We start from the raw sequence: 22,310 nt of genomic DNA, 5'->3' as shown, positions 1-22,310 counted from the left end.
CAGTGCTACCATCAGTTTAAAAAAACACCTAACCTATTTTTTACCTAACAATCTGTAATTTACATGACTCACAACTAGTACATGAGATTACAGAACAGAACATGAGTGATTTTGGGGGCGGGAGCTATATTTATATATTAAACAGAGAAGTGTAACCATTTTAACTGCTTCTTTGTACCTCCAGTCAGTTTCTGGTGTTCACAGAAACCTGTAATGTGGCAAAGACGACGACAAAACCCCGCAAAATCCAGAGCCATGCAAATTATCAGAAGGTCTTTTTGCTTTGTTTTTAAATTGAGTAGATTTGACATAAATGGTGTTATGTTAACGTGATTCATTGAAACAATCATTCCCCTAACTTTATGCTTAGTTCTTTTTAAAAGACTAATCTACTTAAGCTCCCTGGGGTTGACCATATACATATCACAGGGCAAAGCAACCTTCAATCCTGCGCACTAGGAACCGGGAAGGAGTAGGGAGAAGCAAGCACAGGACAAGTCTGTCCTGTCAAGCAGCTTTGTGAAACAACAGCATCATACCTTCACAGCATAAATGAAAAGGCAAACAGACACACCACCTCTCGTCTCCCCTTTCTCTTGTCAATTATTATGTTTTTTCCTATTGAGACATAAATTACATCATTAGAACAAGTGCCATTTGGATACGAAAATTATAAACATGAAATGAATGCTGCACTATGTCACAGTAATGTCTTATCTCCCTAGGAAACGTATACACACACACATAACTAAATAGACGAAGAGTTTAAAGAAAAAACAATAATAAATCCCAAACCAATTAGCATAATATGAAATTTTGGTTAAGGTGAAGTTAATGGGAATTTAGGCACTGGCTTTGTTGGAGTCAGTGTTGGGAGTTTCTACATTCAATCTTGTTGAACACAGGTGAAAATAAAATGCTTGAATTGTCAAACCCTTGAAATCCAGTATTTCTCTACTAGGAGGATGCATGGACGAACTTATATTAACACCAGTTTATGGTATCCGTGCTCCCATTTTCAAGTTAGTCACCTTTTAATCAGCAAAATTCTGGAGAGTCTTCCAGCTCCAGGGACTATTAGCTTTATTCAAGATGTTATTAGTATGATCATTTTGCCTGGGGAGAGAAGATTTGCCTCCTTCTCTCAAACCTGCATATGTCACCTGCTGTTCCTACTAAACCAGTGTTATGTATTCCACAAGCATACAACAAAGGAGGCATTGAGGAATCTGAATTAAGACAACCCTTTTTTTTGCATTTTCTTAAAAACATGACAAAACTAATGGGACTGAAAAGTTCTTTACTCTTCAGTTATCCATACCTGTTCCTCAGAGCTGCTATTGTCTACGTTTTCCTGGTAAGTGCATAGAACTTTGCCTTTGGCTTCCGTGCAACACTGGCCAGATCCAGTGTAGTCCTAGAACTGTGTAGCTGACGTACTGGTATCTCAGTGAATATACATAGATTTCAGAGACTTTTCTGGCTAAGCACAGCTATAAAAATGCACTTTGGGAATTAAGTTCTTTACTTAGTCCTGGGTTTTAGGTCATTACCAGTGAATTTTGTTTAGTTTCCCTGTACTTACTGGACACTACCCAGTTGTACCTAATACACAGTTTAAATGAACAATTACAGATATAAATTAATTAGTGTCTTCCTTTTGTAAATTACACAGTATTTTCTCCTAGTAAATGAACTTGCTCTGAGTGGAAAGGGAATAGGTATTTTGAGGCAATTCCTCTGCCTGCAGTTACATTTCAGTGCTTGAAAATTCAGCAACTGGTCGATTTTTATCCAAAAGAACGTATCATTTGTCAGAGGTGTTGGGTGGACAGAGGCAGACTTCCATTTATCTGTACACTGGTAACTATTCACACAACAAGCAACACAGTAAGCTTACTAACCCTGCACTGCCAACATGTAACATGCCCAGGGGTAAGTTGGGCTTCAGTTTCCAACCTCATTCACCTTTTTAGCCTTTCTGTTGAGACATCGCTAAGCCACAATGGTAAAGCACACTGTGGATGCATCAAAAGAACACTAATGTAGAACCACTAGGCAAGTCTTTTCATAGACAAACAATATTCTCATATATCACATCCCTAGCCTTAACTTCAGGACAATTTTTCTCTTCTTCCTTATTGACCTCAGACATCCAGATCAGAAGTGAAGGAGACATGATTCTCACAGGCGGTATACGCTAGGAAGAGAACACCATTTGTGGTACTTAAACATTCAAGTAAGTTATAAGATATTCCACTAAGCAAGGCGGAGAAAGATAAATGCCTCCTGTTTTCTCCTGTGTGAGGAACTGCAAAAGCACTGGCCTCGTGTTCCACTAGATGCCGGCTCCAAAGCATCCAAAGACACCATCGATCTAAGCAAAGTGAAACAAGCCTCTTCATCGTAACACCAGCTCTTCCTTACAAGTATTCCTCTATGAAATCCTGCTCATCACGTGGACTCATCACACCCTGCAGCTTCAGGAAGACCTGCTGTCTGTGGAGTTTGTAGAATTTGTCCCTGTCTTATCTTCGGTAACACTGAGAAGAGTTGCTGCCTAAAGCTCCAGCCTTTCCCTCAAGACGTGCAGTGTGAGCTGCTTTCCCCAGCTGTGCCCTGGAGCCAGGCTCCTCTCAGCAGTGCCTAGTGACGAAGGCACACTGCCCACAGGCAGAGAGCAGTTCCTAAACATTTTGGTAAATAAGCAATTAAAAAGTCACTGAAAACGCTGCATTTTCAGAATATGTTTCATCCCAAGCAATTAAAAAGAGAGGAGGGCCACAGCTGCAGCTTACTGCTGTCCTGATGGCTAAGTGAAGTTCATTTACACCGCCAATAACCTGAAGCGACTGGAGGTACAGATCTCCAACCAAATCGAACGAAGTCTGCTAATTCTGAAGAACTACATTTACATTCGGGCTTAATGTAGTTAGGTCTGTTTTAAGGGTGAAGTAAGCTATCCAAGAAAAAAGGCCGTTCTAACACCAAACACGTTGTCCACCGAGGAACTCAAAACAGTTTCCTCAGAGCGGCAACTCCTTCCCCTCCCCCCGAGTCTGTTGTATCCAGCTACAGAGTGCCCTCCCGCCCCCGTCTTCTCTCCACCTAGCCGGGACTGCTCGCTGCCTTCAACCTGCCCCCGCCGGGCCCGCGCTCCTCACGGCGGCCCGGGACGACGCCCGCACCCCCGGGGCCGCCGGGCGGGGAGGCGCCCGCCGCCGCCGCGCCGGGTTGCCGCTCGGCTCCTCACAGCACCTCCCTCGCCTGCCTCCGCCCCCCGGCCGCGTCCAGCGGCTGCCCCAGCTGTCGGGGCCGCCCGCCGCGCCTCCCGCGCCCAGTGCCGAGCGGGCAGGGCGGTGGGGCGGCGGCGCGGGCCGGGCCGGGCTGGGCGGTCTCCCGGGGCCAGGTGAGCCGGTGCTCGGCTCGCGGGGGCAGGGGCGGCCGGAGGCGGCGGGCTCTCCAGGGCCAGGAGGGATCGGCAACGCAACGCGGGCTGCGAAGGCGGGAGTCGCCCCGCGCTGCCGGGCTGAGGTGAGCGACTCCCGGGGGATGGGCTTTCCCGCCGACCCTCCCCGGAGGGACGGCCGGGGTGAGGGCAGAAGGGTCCAGCGCGAAGCTGCCAGCGAGGCCGGCGGTGGCGGGCTGAGGTGGGCAGGTCGGGCAGCTTCGACCTCCGCAGCCCAGCCCCGCGGCTCCCCCTTAGTCCCGTCCCCCCGTCCCCCCCCGCGGATCCCTCCCCTCGAGTGGCACTTGCCTGGCTGAGGGAAGCGGGGCCCGGGGGGGGCCGAGGGGAGATCCCGCCTGCGAGCGCGGAGCGTGCTGTGGGACCGGGGCGGCGGCCGTTGGTGGCCGTTGGTGGCCGTTGTTGGTGGCCGTTGGGACTCGCGGCCGGGCCGGTGCGGGGTGTGAGGCCGCGGGAAGGGGCTGCGGGGGACACGTCCAAACGAGTTTGTCTTGAGGGGGACTGCTCTTCTTATCAGGTACGTTTCTCGCTGCTGCGGGTGGAAGGGTTTCCTTCTGGTTTCCAGCCTTATTTTAAGCGCTTCATCAACGGTGATAAAAAAAAAAGAAAATCAGTAACGTATTTAAATCGGTTTAAAAAGGGAATGATTTTGACTGACGGCGTCGGTGGGGTTTGAATGCGGTTTGCAATGAAGAGCTAGGGCAGCGTCCCGTTCGATTGTATTTCTAGGCTGGGTCAGGTTTTGCTCTCACACGCGTTTTCTGTGGGAATGGGTGCCGAGAATATATTCAGCTCAGAAGTTTTTGCTGCTTGTTTCTCGTACGTTCTGCAAGGTAACCTGTATCACCGAAAGTAAAATGTCTTCAGAGTCACCTGTTGTGCACAATAATTGTTTTTGAGGGTTTTTTTGTCTGTTTTTTGTCTTGTCCTTTTACACTGGCTAAGTGTACTGGAAGCATCCTTTCCTGGCTGCGTTTATTTTTGCTTTGCTTTGCAAATACATAGGTTTTGTCATTTATGGGTAGTATTTATAACAGTACTGAACTCTGTTGCTTTTACTGTGTGATTGTCTTGCATTGGTTTACGCGGAAATGCTGAAGAAATGTTTGTAAGCTAGTTCACTAGCCTTCTAAAGGCATGCCTATCCAGCAAATGAAACGTGTGATTGTACAAGCCCAGGCTGGTTTTGACTTACATGAAATCAGTTACAGCAATGCTGAAGACGTGATAGAATGAGCTTTGACATGAGCCAAAACAGAGTTTACAACCTCAGGCATCCAGATCTAAGTCTTATTCAGCCCCAAAGCAAATTAGTTGGGTCTTCAGCTGTGTCACTTGTGCTGAAAAGGTAAAGGTGGTGTTACATGTGTCTACTCAAAACACATTTCATCCTTTTGCTTGCCTAGGCTAACAGTCTACACCATCATTAGAAGAGAGCTGCACGAGTTGATATTCCTGTTCTCAAGGTTTAAGCTTACGGCTTTAGCCCTTCCTTCCTAAACTGGAAAGTAGAGTTCTGTAACTGTTTGCATGGGGGAAACAAGCAGGATTTGGTCCTCTGCTGTGTGACCAGAAATGTGTTCGTAGAATTAAACTAAAGAACAGAAAACGTGTCTTTGCTTAGGAAGGTCTCCAAGTACTTTTCTTCACTGAGGAAGCACACTTATAAAATTGATAAAGACAATCTCTAAAGTGAAATGCTTTGAAAGAAGATGCAGGAAAGAAATTGTGTGTAAACAAAGTTTGCTCAGATATGAATCGGGGCCATAAAATTTTCTGCTTACACTGCAGGCTAGTATGTTATTTCTGCTGTGGCAGTCAGGCACCAAGTGCTACTAATGTTATTAGTATCTTATATTAATATTACTTTAGTACCTTAAGGTAGTTCTATAGATCAGAAGGAGTTTGTGAGCACGTTTTTTCTCTTCAGTGCCTTCCAAATTTAATGTTAAACTTCTATTTCCAATACTTCAACAGAAATTGGCTCAAATAAGAGCCTGCTGGAGAGATAAAGGACTAAATTCCCATTCTCAAGTTAATTGCTCAATTTATACAGTTTTTGTGCTGGGAATGTTTTTAGTCAGGTCTTCCACTAATAACTGTAGAAGGTTGGCAGATTGAGAAAGTTTTGGACTTCATGAGAGAATAACTGTTGTTAAATTTGGACAATTTTTAGTTCTTAATATGTAACATGATCAGTGGCCTTGGCAAACACAGTATAGCTCTAAAACTGATCACTAGACTTGAGTTTGGAATTTTATGTTTTCAGTGGAATAGTAGATTAAATTATTTGAAGGTCAAAATTAGGGCAGCTCATACAGTTAATCTCGTTGACTTCAACGGAAGGTTTGGCATGAATAAGGCATGCTATTTGGCCTGAAATGGTAGCTTTCTGATAAATGGTAAGTTTAGTGGTATTATTGTATCTAGGTTCCATTAAAAGCTTTTCTCTTTTTTTAGATGCCTGGATTTAGAGAATATTAATTCATTGCAGGACACTGGTAGGTGCTACTGAGCTTGTGAACAAGAAAGGAGCAGAGTGAATAAGTTCATGTTTATTAGGTAGGTGCTCATGATTATGAGAGTCTTAGTCTTTCCAGTCATAAATTCCTGGTGGATTTACAATTCGGAAAGGATCTATACTTGCTCTATGAAAAGATAGGATTGTGTAACTGTACAGTAATTAATAGGACTTAATTATTTGGGAGTCTTGCATTCCTTTTGTGTCAAAATACCTTTGAAATTTATTGTTGTTCAGGGTGGACAATGGATCCTTTGTAGTTGACATTAAATCAAAGACAAAAAAATGGATCTCAAACTCCTCCCTGCATGAGTCACATGGATTTGTCTCTAGCTGTGAGCTGAACGTCTTCCATACCACAGGTGCTCAACCTGTGAGTGTTACTTACATTGGCTTCAGGACAGTTTTAATGCAGGTAATATGTAATGGAACTGATAAAAGATTTTAGAAGTGTATTTGGCAGCTGAAGTCCCAGCCTCAGTATTTTCTGTTTTTCTTCTATCTATGAGTGCCATAGCCCAGAAATCTCATTATTTGACACAACAGCTGCTTTTCAGCTAGTGCCTTATTAAAACAGTGATTTTGTTCTTCTGTTCTAGGTCCTCTTCTGCGGGCTACTGAAATACAGTGCTCTTAATATCTCAGAGAAAAACTAGTTTGTAACATGATTTACTTATTTTTGTTTGCTTTAAAAGAAAACTGTAAAATGACAGTTATACTAGATGAGACAGTGTATGGAAAATAAATAGTTTTATAAAGTTCCCCAATCTACATAAATACTTTTTCACTCTGTGGAATTTAGAGGAAATTACTAGAATTTATCACATTATTTCTGTTTTCTGAAATTTGCATGAGATGAGTACCTCAGGTGATGCCTTAGTTGCCACAAAAGATCAACCACTTACAAATTAAGCACTGTGTATGTTCTCATTTATGGTGTTCCTTAAAGGAATCATGGAATAGTTAAGGCCTAAGAGATCCATCAGTGGGTTTGCCAGAAGTTGTTATGTTTGACAAGATGTGACGCATTTAGAAATTGTAGAACTAGCAAGAAAATGAGTAATGTGAGTATGCTGATTATGGAAACATTGTGCACACATAAGAAAACATCTTTTTACTGATGCTTTTGGTGTTTTAAATATTCTCTTAAAAATTCTTCTTATATTCTTTAGAGAAAAAATTACTGTGGCGCTTTGCCTGGATTTAATAGACATCTGGGCATGCCTGATTGTGAATGTTGCCAAATTGCACGTTTAATTTCTGAGTTCCCAACCAGACTTTGAATATATCTTTGTTTCTTTTGCACCAAATTAATTATGGGCATAAGCTGACTGAATGGGTTTCTTATAATACTTGTCACTTCATGTTTTGAAGTCTGGGGGACTTTGTTCCATCATTACTTATTCATAGCATAGTCCAAGTATTCACATAACTTGAATTAAAAAACGCTTTCTTTTTTTTCACCCTTATCTATGTTTCAGCAAGTCAGCATTGTGGTTAGGGTGGTTTATTTGTAAGAAGGCTAATGGCTTTTTTTATAGAGGTGGCGATGGTGAAAGAAGCCATGTGGAGTGTAGTTGTACAGAGTAGATTTTCTGAGCTCATACGTTCATGGGGCTGCACGCAGAAATGGTGCTGGTTTAAATAAATTACTCTGAAGTTGCTTTGAAGTCACCTACTGTCTTGTGTGACGACTTTTCAAGTATTTAAGAATGATTGCTATTGACTGACTTGTTGCAGTTGTATTAGTCTAACGTGGGGTCCAGCTGGAACTTTGCCTCCCCTTCTTTTCCTAACAACTGATCATGGGTCTTGTTCTGGCAGTGGTACCATCTCCTTTCCCTTGTGCTCCATAGACTTACATTGTACCCTAAGAAGGAGCAGTGCTAAAAGAGGCCCAGACCACTGTTCTGGCATAACCCTGTTTCCTAGAATGCCTTAATAGAGGACCCCTAAATATTTACCCCATGTGAAGACTGAGGTGCCACTGTATTTCCTTAGGCTGTGTAGGGTGGTGATGCCATATTCCTAATCAGAGTTGTAGTGGGACTCTGGAAGATGCTTGCTTCAGTGCATCCATCTGTCAGAACTGATGAGCTTTATTTCTTTGGTACAAACTATTAGTTTTGGTTATTGGGCTGTTGATTAAAACAGCCTGAGGGATTGTTTAAAAGAAAAACAAAAACAAAACCCAAAAAAACCCTACCAAACAAAAAACCTTCACCAAATATTGTGCTTCGTAGCTTCCAGAGAAATTTTAACAGCTCCAAGAGCAAGATCCAAGAGACCTGTTAAGTCCATAAAGAGAAGCTTAGGATGAAATCGCAATATAATTTCTTTTTTTAGGGTGCTGCTGTTCAAGCCAAGAGAGTATGGAAAGGGGATTGGGGAAAGGAGAGCGTAAACTAAGCAGAAACGACTATTCCCCCCCCCCCCCCCTTAAGTAAGATAAAATAAACTTTCAGGTCTCATTTTTGAAAAGGAGGGAAATTGAAAGCATGAGCTGAACAGTCGTCTTTCTGGTGTGCCTGGCCCTCACTTGATTCCTTACAGCCTGCTTACATTGTTCACTGGTTTGAATATTCCAGCTTCAGAAAAGTCTTTGTCCTTCCCTCTTTCTCTCTGCATCAAATTCAAGTCCTGTTGCCGAATATAAAGGTTTTGCAAAACTTTGTATTTGTCTACTTCTCTATGCTCATATCTTTGTACACCCTTCCTCATCCCTTTTACATGGCTCAAGGTGCAGGTCTAGCATTCCTTTAACCTTTTGCTATGTGCCAGCTCAATGTAGTCTTTGTTGTACTTCTTTTCTACTCTGCAGAACACTTTTTTTGTTATTCCCCCCACCCCGAAACCTGTATACCTCTATACCCCAAAGTGTTATTAATGAAAATATAAATAACCTCCCTGTAGTTGAAGTAACCAGACTTGTGACAAACATAACTACTTCATTACCTCTCTGCCTCTTACGCTTCATCAGTACTTTGTAAACTCTTTGAAGTGGAAACCTGCTCAGGTATTGTCACTGAAAGGCTTTTTAGTTTGCTTTAGAAGATTTAATAGAGAGCGTGGATAATACTGTTGTCTCAAGGGAATACACAACGCAGAAGAGGATTTCCTGGATAGTGTAGAACTTTTATAAGAGCTAGAAAGAGGCCTCTTGCTCATCTCCCAGGTGACGGCTGGATATGAGAAGTGAAACATTGCCAAACTGGGTATGAGGGGAAAAAAACTTGCTTGAAATTGTCCCCTGTTCCATTTTTGCACCATATACAACGACACAAGTTTTTGTAAGAGAGAATTAAGTACCAAAAGTGCTTTTTGGCACTGAGGTCTGTAGTGGAGAGCCATCCAATGGCATATTACTCTCATTAATCGACTTATACAAACCTTAATGATTAAGCTTACACTTTTACATGAATCTAAGGGGAGATCTATGAGTTGAACTGAGGGCAGACCTTGGCTTGCACAGATTGGTATTTGTTAACAAAAAAAAAAAAAAAAAAAATCTTTCTACTACCAGTATCCTGCAGCAGTTGAATGAGTAAACAAAAGAATGGATTTCTCAGAGAATTTTTCCTCCTGTTTATTTCTGTTAAGAACTGAACCAAAGAGCTCTGAGTTTTGCAGAAGACTGATGTCTGTAACTAAGTGGCTTGTTGCTCTCTGTAAGCCATCTTATTAAAAAGTACAACATTTAATATCTTTGAAAACAGTAAAGATTTATGTCAGGAGGACATGTTTGGAAAGTCCTTGAACTGGCTCCACACATCACCATTGCAGTCTTAGAAAAAGCTGGTGTTCTACATAAAGTGACTATGTGTAGAACACAGTATGCCTGTTTTTACAGCCTTTGATAAACACTGGAGAAAATTAATGAAAAACAAGCCATTATCAGACAGTAATAATCCTATTACTGTCTTCTGGAAAAACACGTTTAAAAAAACCCCATGGAACAACATTTTTAAATCAATGGTGCTACTTCTACTGTTAAGTCAGTGAATACTGTATGTGCCAAAATTCACAGTGATGTAAGACTTTCCAACATAAATGTCCACCCTATTACATCTAACTTGCTTCAGTGAAAATTTAAAAATAACAAAAACCTTACTACATTTTGGTTCCAGCCTGGAAAATGTAAGGGGTTGATGGAAGAAGTCTACAGCCTTACGTTTCTGAAAGTAATTAAAGGCATCAAGTTCTCACACCTGGTCAGTATGATGTTGCTCTTGCTCTTTTCTGCCTTTTATCACCTGGTATAGATTTGAATAATGCAGACTGTCACAGAAGAACAGCAGCCAGAAGCTTACTATTCATTATTACCCTCCTCCTCAGCAGTAAATTCTATAGATTTGGGAAATATTTTTATTAAAATCCAAGATTTTAGTAGGTGATAACTACAAAAGTAGGCAGAATGAGCCCCAAAAACTATGGATGACATAAGTGTGACTTGAACAAAACAGCTTGAAGCACAGCAGTAGACAGCATGGTTAGAAGTAAATGATTGATTGCTTCAGGTCATGATGTCCAACGTAAGTTTCTGCTACCAACAGTTTATGCATTGGCAGTGAGAACCTGCTTTGGCTAAAACTTGGCATAAGAGAACTAGTAGCTTTTTAAATTTTAAAGACCACCAGGAAGTAGATATATTCAACAGGAACTGCAAAATTTGAATATATTTTTCAAAAAGTGATTTAACAAAGTACACTACAGCACAGAACAGCTACCTTTATGTTTTGCACTTTCTTTGGCTTTAAGCCTATTGAAAATATATCTGCTGTAATACAAGACAAGCAGTGGCTTAAGGTAAGCCCTCTCTCTCTTGATACGTCACTGTGGGTGCACCCTTGGAAAGCAGTCCAGGTTTCTCGCGCTGCGCTTTGAGTGGAGCTGCACCACGCAGTCCCCCTTGAGCCTGGTTGTGGAGGCGCAGACTCCCGTCTCTGCCTTCCAGTTGGATTTGTAACACAAGCCCGGTTTCCTGGGGCACCTCAGAGTCCTTTCACTGTGGATACCTGTGACAGACTAGCTAGCTGAAGGGCTTTAAAAATATCAACTTCAAATAGTGTTACTCATCGTTCAGAGGTACAAAGCTGGGTACACCTGACTAAACACGGTAAAAGCCTGACAGGCCTTGGTTTTAACAGTTTTCTTTGCCTGCTCTTGTAAGTTGCTGTCAGGTTACTGACGTTCATCCCTCTATTCTGTCTGTCCTTCTGCAGAAGGCTCCCTGTGACAGTGTTTGTCTTGGTCAACCTGTTAGATTGCAGTAACTTCTCCTGCAGAAGCTCTGTGCTCTTGAGGCAGGTAAAACTCCCATTGTGTTGAAGGACAATTCCATCAAAAAATAGTAAATTAGCACGACATAAGCTAATTAATACTAATGATAAGAACACAGACTCCTCTTTATACCATCTTCCTGTCTTCGTGTCCAGTAACCTCTTTACTTTCCAGAGAATGTGATATAATGCAGAACTGCAACATGTATAACACAGCATACAAAGCAACCATCTAATTTTTCAAAGTATGTTTGTTCATTTGTTTTAAGAAAAGTTCTATCAATTCTAGTTTCACTTTCAAATTAATGACATGGTATGAAATGTTGTGCAACCTGGGTACCAATGCTACAAGATTGTCAGTGGTCAAAATAGAGCACTCTTCATGGAGAGCAAACAACAGGGAACAGATTTATGCCTGAGCCCTTACTTTCTGTTTTCTGAATTTCCATTTTATCCACTGACTATAAAGAAAAGTAATTGATTGTATTCTCTTCTACTTCAGGCAGTTAGCTCTTTGTAAGTAAAAGTGACTTAATTGTTATTTGAGAATAGTAAGTGAGAAAGTAAAGACAGCCATTTATATCTTTACCTGTAGTCTGTGCATAGAATTCTTTCCCACACTTGGGTGGCTCTGTAGTTGTGCCCAGTAACTGTTGTACTTGATTAGATTTGCTTGATTTACAAGTGAAAATTTTTCATCCTACTGCAAAAACTATGTGGATTCATGCTGGGCTCAAGTCATGCTATATTCATCTATTATAATGAACAATAAAAATGTTCATTTGAACGAATGAACAAAATGAATAATGAAAAAAATCATTTATGCCTAATTCTATAATGTCCACAACTGTATATTTACAATTACATTACTTTTCAGCATCATTGTTAAGAGCAGAGCTTTAGAATTCCAATACAAAGAAGGGCTTAAATAAGTTTAAGAGAAATATAATGTCCAAATGTTTTATAATGTATCATATGATCTTTATTTCAGTAGATACAGTGAAATCATGTTCTACATCTTGCTTTTTCTTTAAAAAATTTAAAGTATCTGTCAAAGCTAGCAGCATCTTTTTCTTTGGTAGTGTCTAAACAGCATTGTTGCAAAAAGAAAGAAACACTGTTGTTATTTTCTTAACTCGTTTAATTGTATTTTTTATCTGGACATTGGAACAAATCTTGAGCTAGCATAGATGTCCAAAGTGTTGCAAAAAGTCAACTGAGCTGTTGACCATGTCAGGATTTCGCTTTACACATTTACTCACTTTCCTGCTATCTGGATTTTATTGCTGTCCCTGGGACCATTAATCTGCACTCATATAGCTTTGAATAGCTTCAGAGTTCTTGATGTGACTGTATTCTGTCAACAAGAAGCTGTGCCTCTGTCCCCATTTGTCCTTACTGGGCCCATCTCAGGAAGTGAGAACAATGTCAGAAAAAACAGAGGGGATAAAAACCTAAATGTGCTGAAAGCATTTATTACAGCCTTTCATTTAAACACTGGACAAATACTAGCAAAGCTCACTCTGGAAGGCCTGAGTTAGAGGAAGATCTATTCAGACTCCTCAGGGCTACATAGCACTCGGGCAGAGCTGGAGTCAGAACCAGGAATTTCTTGGCTCCTGCCCTCAAATTTAGACTCTTGGAATGCAGTTGTTATTTCTGGTGGATGGCGCACTAACGTGACTGTCTAATGAGGTCTACCAGACCAAATAGGAGGCACGCTTGATGGTACAGTAATAAACGTTTGTCCTAGTCAGCTCATTTCATGTCTATCTCTTTGCAGAACTGAGGCTGTAGGAGGAAAGTAAATGCAGGGAATGTAGGAGCATTCCGAATCAGTATTATATGTAACACAGAGCAAGCAGTTTGCTTCAATACTTACCAGCATCGATGGCTAAACTTTTGGGTGCCACTGAGTATTTTTGGGCTCCATCCCATTCACATTTCAACTCTTTGATGAGGCAAGGGATGCTGGAATTTGTGTTCGATTTGTTGTCTAAATACATCACTATGGGTAGATGGTTTACTGTACAAAAGAAGAGATTTCCCCTTAAAATGGAGGAATAGATGTGCAGCTTGGTTTTGCTCCGAAGTGACCTAATTTGAGATTAGAATGGGAAGCACAGTAAGCAAAGAAAGGAAACACAGCTTTTGGATGGGCATCTCTTCTCTAACTGTAGTAAATTGTATTATAGATGCACAATCCTTGAAGTTGTCAAATACATTTAAGCATGGCAGTTTTAATTACCAGGTTCTTAGCATAATTAATGTAATTCTGCTACTTAGTTTGCTGCCTGAACAACTTTATTAATACATGATTTTTAGGCATTCGAGAAAAGCAAGCTGAAGACAGGTTTGGACAAGTTTCCTGTGAATCTTTAAAAAGCTAGCCTGCCTTTGACATTTGTTGCTTTTTTCACTTGTTTACTTTGTTTGGTTTTGGTCTGTTCCTGCATAGGATTGTGTGTATTAGCTATCTCTACCGTTCTAGCATACCATTTATTTTCTCTCAGCTTTAGTATGCTTGATTTTTGTATTCCTTTTATCAATAGCCTTTCTTCCTGCTGGTTAATATCTGCAGCACCCATGCAGATGTTATTCATGATGTTACCACAATTTGACTGTTATTTCCTTAGTGTATTTCAATTTTAAGTGTAGCATCCAGAATCTGCAAAGTGGAAGCAGTATGTGTCATCATCCAGATTGGTCCGTTTCAATGCAATCTGTATGATCTTATCTTTCTGCTAGAAATATCACATACTGTGTAATTATTGAAAACACTGGCAGCAATGTTGCAGTGCTCTAATTTTTAAAAAGCCTTTACTTTGTTTTCTATGTTATGTTATTATATGTGTATAATTTATTTGCATGTACATTTAATCGGTTTCCAAAATGGCAATTACGTAGTAACTTCACTGTTTCTCAGTTTATTCCTCTAGCACTTCTCTTGGAGAGTTCAGCGCATAGTAACTGGTTTATGCTAATAAATATTTACATTAATGTGAATGCTTACAAAAAATACATTTTCACCTTAACCTTAACATGAATTTACAGCTCCTGAAAGAGTTCACAATTTACAGTCCCTGAAAAGAAGGCAACCTATTGCAGCCTGATACAGCATGTACAAAAATAGTCTGCGAGCAGTATGAGGGCTAACCAATACACTCACACATGCACCAAACTTGTGATGGTGAAGTTAAACTTCTGATGCCGTGAAGAATGCTCTGGTCTACCATAAAGCTGATATATTAAAGATAAACAATACACAAAGTTTACTGCTTTGCATTTGTTTCAAGAATCAATTATAGAATCACTTGTAACTATGTATCTCTAAACCTTTTTATTTAAGAAATGATGCATGCAAAAAGCCCATGAATGTTTCACCGTTTCTTTCAGCATGCAAAATATTCAGAAGATGTATCTTTTTTTAAAAAGATCTCTTTTTTTAAAAAGTGTATCGTTTCATAGAATGTTATCTCTTACAGTTGGAGACGTACTTTTTCCACCACCATGTCCTATTGTTCATATTGGGCAGCCATCACTAGAAAGAAATGTGGACAAACCAAGTTTTCATGATACTCTCCATGAACTTGCTGCCCACAGTGTCTTGTGGCATTTCTCATTTCTTTGCAGTAGCTTCTTGCCTTGAGAATGAGATGAGGATCAGTAATCAAACTCTTGCTTCTTCTTTAGGATTTCACAGTGTTGCTATTAAAATGTCAGATGATAGAACCTGTGGGTAGGGGGCTGAAGAGATGCTTTCTATATACTTACTGATATTAACAAAGCTTTTGGGTAAGCTCTCCAAGCTTGCTCACTGGCTGCTTTTGGTTTGGGTTTTTTTTTGTGCATGTGTGGGTTTTTTGTTGTCATTTGTTTGTTTTTCAAATGTTGAAAGACTTATTTGTGCAAGGACTCATGGCCATGCTCTGATGTATTTGTGAGTCTCTGGAGAATTAAAGCTTGAGTGGGTTTTTTTTGGTTTTCGTTTTTTTCCTTTCAGCAAACAGCTCTTTCTTTCTTGGTGACTTGGCAATATACAGAGTATTTGTGCATTTCTGTACAATATATACCCAATAGTATAACAGGGTTGAAAAGATTTACACTCTTGGGTTGGAAACGTAATTTGACATAGTATCTGCACACCTGCACTTTTTCTAGTCACTGTGTTTTATTTATTTATTTTTTATTCTAGGATGGTTGCCTGGGGAAAACAGCACTGCTGTGTTGGCAGAATACAGGACATTTTCTTGAGATTCAGGATTGTTCTAGCAGTCCTTTTACTTCATTTGTTCCTGGCTACAGCAGGCAAAGGTAAGACAGTATTTTCCTGATTTATCCAGTGTTGGTATTCCAGATAAATAGCATTAGTCTTGATGAATAGGACTTTTGAATATACTCAGAACAGGCAAGTTTCTGCCCTCTTGAAATCAAGAGGAAAAGCTGCCATTAACAAGAAATGAAACAACTGGTGCTTAGCACTTTGGTATACAAACCCTATGTTTACAGTATTTGTTTTCATAAAAAATCATCAGTAGTAACTGCTTTTTGTCTATGGATGAGGAGAAAATGTAAACACAATATGTAATAACAAGACAAATTAGTTGCTTGCTATTTTTTTGAACTGGAAGTGTTACCATTTTCAGAATGTGTTGTTAAATCTTTTACACTGCTCTTACACAAACACCACAAGACACTTTGAGCTTCACTCTGTGTGTGTACAAGCATAGAACATCTGCATTGCTCTTGGTTGTGGATCTGAATATGGCTAGGGAAAAGGTAGTAAGGTCTAAAACATGTAACAGAAATGATGTATTTGAATTTGACAGTCTATACTCTTTTTATAACTGTAAATGAAAAATAAATTCATAAGGTTCTTGTACAATTTGGGTAACTGACATTGTGATGCTTTTGTACGAGGTACAGTAGAATCAGCAATTTGTGTTTTATTCATGGCTATTCTGTAAGCTGGCAGATACAAGTCTGTCACTAATCTGGACCTCAACTGACATAGATAACGGTGCTTGTCATTCATAAAACTTCCTTATATCAATAGTGTGTAATACATTCATCATGTTAGTAATGTGCATGGAATATTAAAAAATTAAAAGTGTTTTTTGCCATGTACTTAATGGCTAGTTTTGGAAACTGCTTCCTGTGTTGTGGCATGTTATTTTACTCTAGAAAATCAGTGTTTCTTGCAGTTCAAATGTACTTAGTAAGTATGCCGACTTAATGACATTGTACTAGCAATGAACTTTCATAGGTTTACAGACTAGACTAACTCTGATTCTAATTCTCCAAATGTAGTAATTTTCATAAAATAAAGCTTTTCTTGAGACAGAATTTGAGATTCAGGTGATAAAACTAAAATGGTGATATTTTAACCTCATGTACTTTGAATAGTAAAAAGGACAGGGCTGCTCAGCAGATATGCGGATGTCATACAAGAGTTTTTCCAAGGAAAATTCAACTGCATCTAGAGTTCTGAGGAAGCAAGCAAAGAGGGATTTTGTCTTTCACCTACTTTATCACTTGCAAGTGTCAGTAATCCTTCAAGAAAAGCTAAACGGATGCAAGGGTTTATTTATGGTTCCACCCTATTTGTTTGTTTGTTTTTTAGGCTGTTAGCACTGTCAGCAGCAACTCTACTCAGTTCTCTCCTCATCTAAGGTGCCAAAGTATGTTCGTGTTCTCCATGAAATATGAAGAGAAAAGAACTGCCGGTGTTCTTTCTGATGTCTAGGGCACTCTGGATAATGTGGCATATTATCCAAATACAACTGTGAATGAAAAGGAGGGGTGAAATTAATTTTGAGCTTAGCTTCAGATTTCCAAAACATTCAGCAGAATCAAGCAACCCGCATGTAGAAAGTTTGGGGTTTTAAACTTTTTATAAAGAACAGTTATGAGCTCTAGGCAGAATACATTAGGGTACAAGGTTCTTGTGATGTCATTTTGATGGACTTTTGCAAGCCAGATGTGTTAAAGGTGGCAAACACTTGCACAGAAATGACTATTGTTGTTACTGGTTAAAAGCCAGATTGTGCAAACACATCAACTCATGACTATTTTTATTTGAGAATACTCAGCTGTATTAATCCTCAACTATACTGATACAGTAGCTATTAGTAACGTAAGGAAAATAACACTGGTGCTTACGTACTGAGAGGATCTGCTCCTGTATGTCTAATTCTTACTACCTATGGCTGGCTATCTCTTGTAAAGATATCAATTATTACTATCTGAAAATGTTTGGAAAAAGAGATTACATTTTTGGTTTATGTTTGCATTACCTTGTCATTCTCAGAATGTTTATTTTAAACGTTTGGAAGTACGTGCATACATTTCGGGATTTCTTTAGGGCTTAAGACAACATACTTATTAAGTGGATGCTCTTAGTTTTAGTGAGGGTAAAAACCCCAGTTCTTGCATCTATTAGAGATAAATATATTAAGAAGGAACAAATCGCATTTCCGAAAGAGGTTAAGTGCCTGAGCACAGCAAATGACATTGAAAAGTCAGCCCACAATTACTATTGCATGGAGTTTCCTTGACTCCAAATGGTGATTTTTGCTTATTTTTCTTATTCTGGAGATATTTTGAGCATTCTTTCTACTATGCTACGTTTTCTGTGCTGTGGTGATAAAGGTATGTTTGTGGCTAGGTTTCTGAATGTGATTTGTATTGTCTGGATCCAAAGAAACTAATTGTAAGCCAGGAATGCCACAGCCAATTCCCGCTCCTTGGTGCTATGGTTGAGGGTAGGCCACAGCCCACAAGTGCCATTGCTAGAGAAAATGAGTGATGATTAACAGAACTTCCAAAAGCTTTAACGTAATGTCATCTCCTACTTACATTGCATCCACCCACATATCAAACAGACCTAACCAAGATGATGTTGATAATTAATTTCATGCTGTGCTGCATGTGTTCCACTTGGAACAGTGAAGGGCATTTTCTGACTATGGTTATGATTTCCTTTGTGCTTTTTCAGCATTCTTTGGGTAGACAAACCATACAAAATTTTCCAAGCCTTTCTTGTGATAATTCAGATAGTATTGGTATCTATTCTCTTAACTTTGGCACCACTTTTTGGCACCTTTTTTTTTTTTTTTTGAGCTGTTGAGGGCAAAGTGGGCCAGACCTTCCAGTTTCCAGAAGGGCGGATGTCTCTAAGTAAACTCTTTTGTTAGTTTAAATTAATTTGTCAGGCCTTGCGTACTGATCAACAGCAGTCTTTTTGAATGACACAAACCAGACTAGGAGAATCATCAGCAGGATTGATCACATTTTGCATAATTTCTGTTGGTTACCTGCCTTAAGACTGTTTTCATTTGCACATTTATGTCCACTCTGGCTCCTTTGACAACTTCGTATTGTCAGTTCCCCTAAAGAACATAACAGGATTAATTCACTATTGGCACCTGAACGCTGATTTAATGCTTAACATGAAATCAAAGCTTTGTCAGAATTTGTTCACTTCCAAAACCAAGTCTGCTGATGGTACCTCAAGTTTTGATTAACATTTTTGGTCAGGAATGGACTTCTAGTCTTCCAATCTGGATAGTTAACAGTCACTTCAAGTTTTGAAGCTATGTCAAGAAACTTCCTTCACCAGTCACTTTGGCCATCTCTGCATGCTCAAGATGGCTTACAGGAGTTTTGGAGGGTAGATGAGTCATGCAAGTATACTTCTGACATACACTCTCTGAGGAACAGCAGCTGCATCAAATCTTTCAAAACCTTCAGCATAATTCCTACTTAATAATGAAAGACTTGAGCAATTATTTTTCTTTGGAGAGACTGTGTCACAAGTGTTGGCATATAACTGTATATCTAGCTAGCTGTTCCTTTGTAAAATCAGTTTCCTCATGATCTGTCCAAACTGGAAGGTAGCAGATCTATTTTAATTGTAGTCATCCTTCTAATAAAAAGGTGAGGTACATTTGAGTCTGTATCTAAAAATCTCCACTTCTGTTGCACTTTCCCCTCCCACCCAATCTTCCTCACTCCAGCTTTTAACTCATGTTTTAAAAACTAGTTTTCCATGCTGAACTGTTCTTAGCTGAGTATCCCAGATTTTGCTGTTAGGATCTGACAAATGGCCAAACTGAATGACTGAATTCATGCTGTAGGGTTGGGCAAGGGGGAAGTAGTACTACTGCTTGCTGTTGGGTCAAGTATGTTTTTCTTCTACACTGCTGTAGAACCATGCTACGTATTACCTCGCCATTCAAAATCCACTGTGTACTAGTGAGGATTTTCACCTAATTCAGCCTGTACCCTGAGAATTTTTTGTTTGGTCTATAGCCTTGTATGGCACCTTCATGATGTATGTTGAACTTCAGGAATGATTCAGGGTTGTGAAAGATGCCTACAGGTTTCTGCTAATTAGGATCACAAAGGGAGTCTCAAAGCTATAGTATGCAACAAGAATAGTTATCAATGACTTTCCATTAAACTGGATTGATATATCTTGTGTTACAAACTTTTTCTGGTAGCTTGTACTTATCAAGCTGCACTTGGAAGTTAGGAACTTCCTCCGGTTTTTCATTTGCTGCTACTGAAAAAGAAATTTGAGAGCCCTGTGGTCAAGAGACAGAAAAGTTGAACATTCCTTATTCAGAATTGGCCTGATGAAAGCTGGTGCTCTGGTTGGTTGGGAAGATCACAGAAGAGCTAGCTGTAATCTTGACAGCTAACTAGGACTATGAATGTAACCTACCTTGGGGAAGAAAAAACTGATCCAAGTTGCCTGGAAATTTGTCTTTTCACGGGGGAGCTAACAGAAAAAGCTTTCTTCCTATATTGACTGATCTTTTCCTGCTATCCAACCCTGACCAATCATGATTAATGACATACCTCCTCTGGAGGGTACATAAAAGTTCTGCATATATTAATAAATAAAAGCCTCCTGAAAGGTGTCAGTAATGTGTTCTCTTGCACTGGGTGAGCATCTAGCAGGCTGTTTCATTTTTCTGTAGTTCCATTTCATGTCTCATAGGAGTCTTCCTTAGTTTGGATTTCTTTTGTTCCTGGTGGGTGCACTGTAAAGCAAGCAATCGTGATAATGATTGTGCGATTGGAATGTGCATTTTTCCACAAAATAAGAGTCAGCTCCAAAGAGCTTACATCTACAGCCACAAAAGCCTGTACTTCCCTGCATTGGGACAATAAGAACTAAACAGTTATGATCAAGTTCCAGTCTTTGGGGCGTTCCCTGGCACTACTTGTTTTACCAGCATTGGCAGAGCCTGACACCTTGTTTACACCAGTAAATTTACTGTTAGCACCTAAAATTCTATTTACTGTCACAGCTGAACTCTGAGTTGTCACCATCTCAAGTAGATTTGAGATGCGCAGACCAGATGTCTCTGCAAATAAATGCCCTGGTAGAGAACAGGGAATGGGGGCTGGATGGCATTAACTTTAAAATAAACCAGTGGCTCCAAAGCACATTTCCTGAAAGTTACCTAAACTCATTCTCTTCTAGAATATGGCTGTTTTCTACCTTTCTTGCTGAAACTCTGCCAGTATGCAGCAGAGGATTTAAGAATCTCGGGGTTGGAAAAAAATGGCATGGAGAAGCATGATCTTTTTCAGAGAAGGAGGATGCAAAGCTGGGACATGAGAAGGCAGTAAGGGCTACAGTCCCTTCTTCTAGCTCTGTTTTGTATTTTATGCAGTATCTATTAAATGCAAAATACCTGTGCAGTCCTAGGAATAGAAACCAGGATCTGTGATTTTTGCCTGATTCTTTTTGCCTCCCACTTGTCATTTGAGTGCTGCTGTAGAAAGCTACATGGTCGTCCTTCATGTTGTGTATGAGTTTTACTTCAAAGCTTTCATGAGCAGTTAGGATTTATTGACTGCCTCCAAATTTGCCCCTTCCCCACCACAAAAAAAGCAAAAGAGAAGGATACAAGGTTGTTCCTTAATGTGTTGTTTTGAAAACTCCTAGGTAAATGCTTAAGAACAGTACTATATGGAAGAATAACATTCATGTAGAAGATCCTTTTAAAAACAAAATAATTTTACAAATCACCTTTTCTTTATTTAGATCAGGAGGATTTCCTAGGACAATATAAAGCCATCTTTAAGACTCCATGTGAAGATCCTTGGATTATGTCACCAAGAATTTCTCTGCATCCCTTGAAGGAGTTCATTGTCTGTGTGCACCTCAAGCTATATTCCTCAAATAGTTCCTGGACAGCATATGTATACAATCAAGAAACACCTCACATCAATCTCTCTGGAAATAAGTATGATCTTGGACTTACAGGAGATCATGGTAAATTGAGGATATGGTTGTTTGGAAATCAAATAAATACAACAGCAAGACTTCATGAAAACACTTGGAACCAAATATGTATCCAGTGGAAAAGTGAAGATGAGGAGATGAAGCTATTCATAAATGGAACAAAAAAAGTAAACAAAAAACTAACTGGGAAACTTACTTTCCCTGGAAAAGGGCAGTTCTTACTTGGCTGTTCAAAGCTGCCAGGTACAGCTACGTCACCTAACCTGGGTATGACCGGGGAGCTGTACATGTTCAGAATGTGGGATAAAGCAAATATAAAGCAATCTCAGGACTGTGAAGATAGTGGTGTTATACGCTGGAGAAAGGAGGATTGGGTCTATAATAAGACAGTAGAAGAGGATAACTCTTTGCCATGTGGTAAGTACCATTGCATCCCTGTTTTTAAAATAGTATTTTTGTCAAAAGTTGGTATGAACGTGTCTAACATTTCTCTTCCAGATTTTACAAAGTCTTTGTCTATTAGTCATTTCTAGCTAAATGCTTAATGAGATCATGTGAGGATCTGTAGCTTTCACCAGCTTTTATCCAAATGTAAAAAGCATAGCAGCAGTTCTTCAAAGACTTTCAACTTGCTTCAACATTTGTGTCTGTCTGCTGTCCATGTAATGGTAATGAGAGCAGGATGCATCCAACCAAAACTTATTGGAGTATTAGGGCTTTCTATCAATGTCATCTTAAAATAATTAATTTACACGCCTTCTGTTCAGGGAATAAATATAC

General features: G+C 39.8%; 1 protein-coding gene across 4 annotated transcripts in view; it reads left to right on the top strand.

Annotated features, from left to right (window-relative positions):
• Positions 1–3,373: 3,373 nt before the first annotated feature.
• The window catches only part of ADGRG2 (adhesion G protein-coupled receptor G2), a 62,622-nt gene continuing 43,685 nt past the window's right edge, over positions 3,374–22,310 (top strand). For 3 of the 4 annotated variants that reach the window (XM_052794756.1, XM_052794755.1, XM_052794753.1), the window contains exons 1-3: positions 3,374–3,534; positions 15,462–15,580; positions 21,330–21,947. In XM_052794756.1, coding sequence (XP_052650716.1) covers positions 15,463–15,580; positions 21,330–21,947 — 736 coding nt within the window. In that variant the 5' untranslated portion in view covers positions 3,374–3,534; position 15,462. Of the gene's footprint in view, positions 3,535–3,842; positions 3,984–15,461; positions 15,581–21,329; positions 21,948–22,310 lie in introns of those variants that run through there. The other variant, XM_052794754.1, reaches the window with a different exon arrangement.

This window comes from Harpia harpyja, chromosome 8, assembly GCF_026419915.1.
Source record: "Harpia harpyja isolate bHarHar1 chromosome 8, bHarHar1 primary haplotype, whole genome shotgun sequence".
Classification (NCBI taxonomy): Eukaryota; Metazoa; Chordata; class Aves; order Accipitriformes; family Accipitridae; genus Harpia; species Harpia harpyja.
The sequence above is the reverse complement of the archived record's forward strand: the minus strand, read 5'-3'. Positions and strand labels throughout refer to the sequence as shown.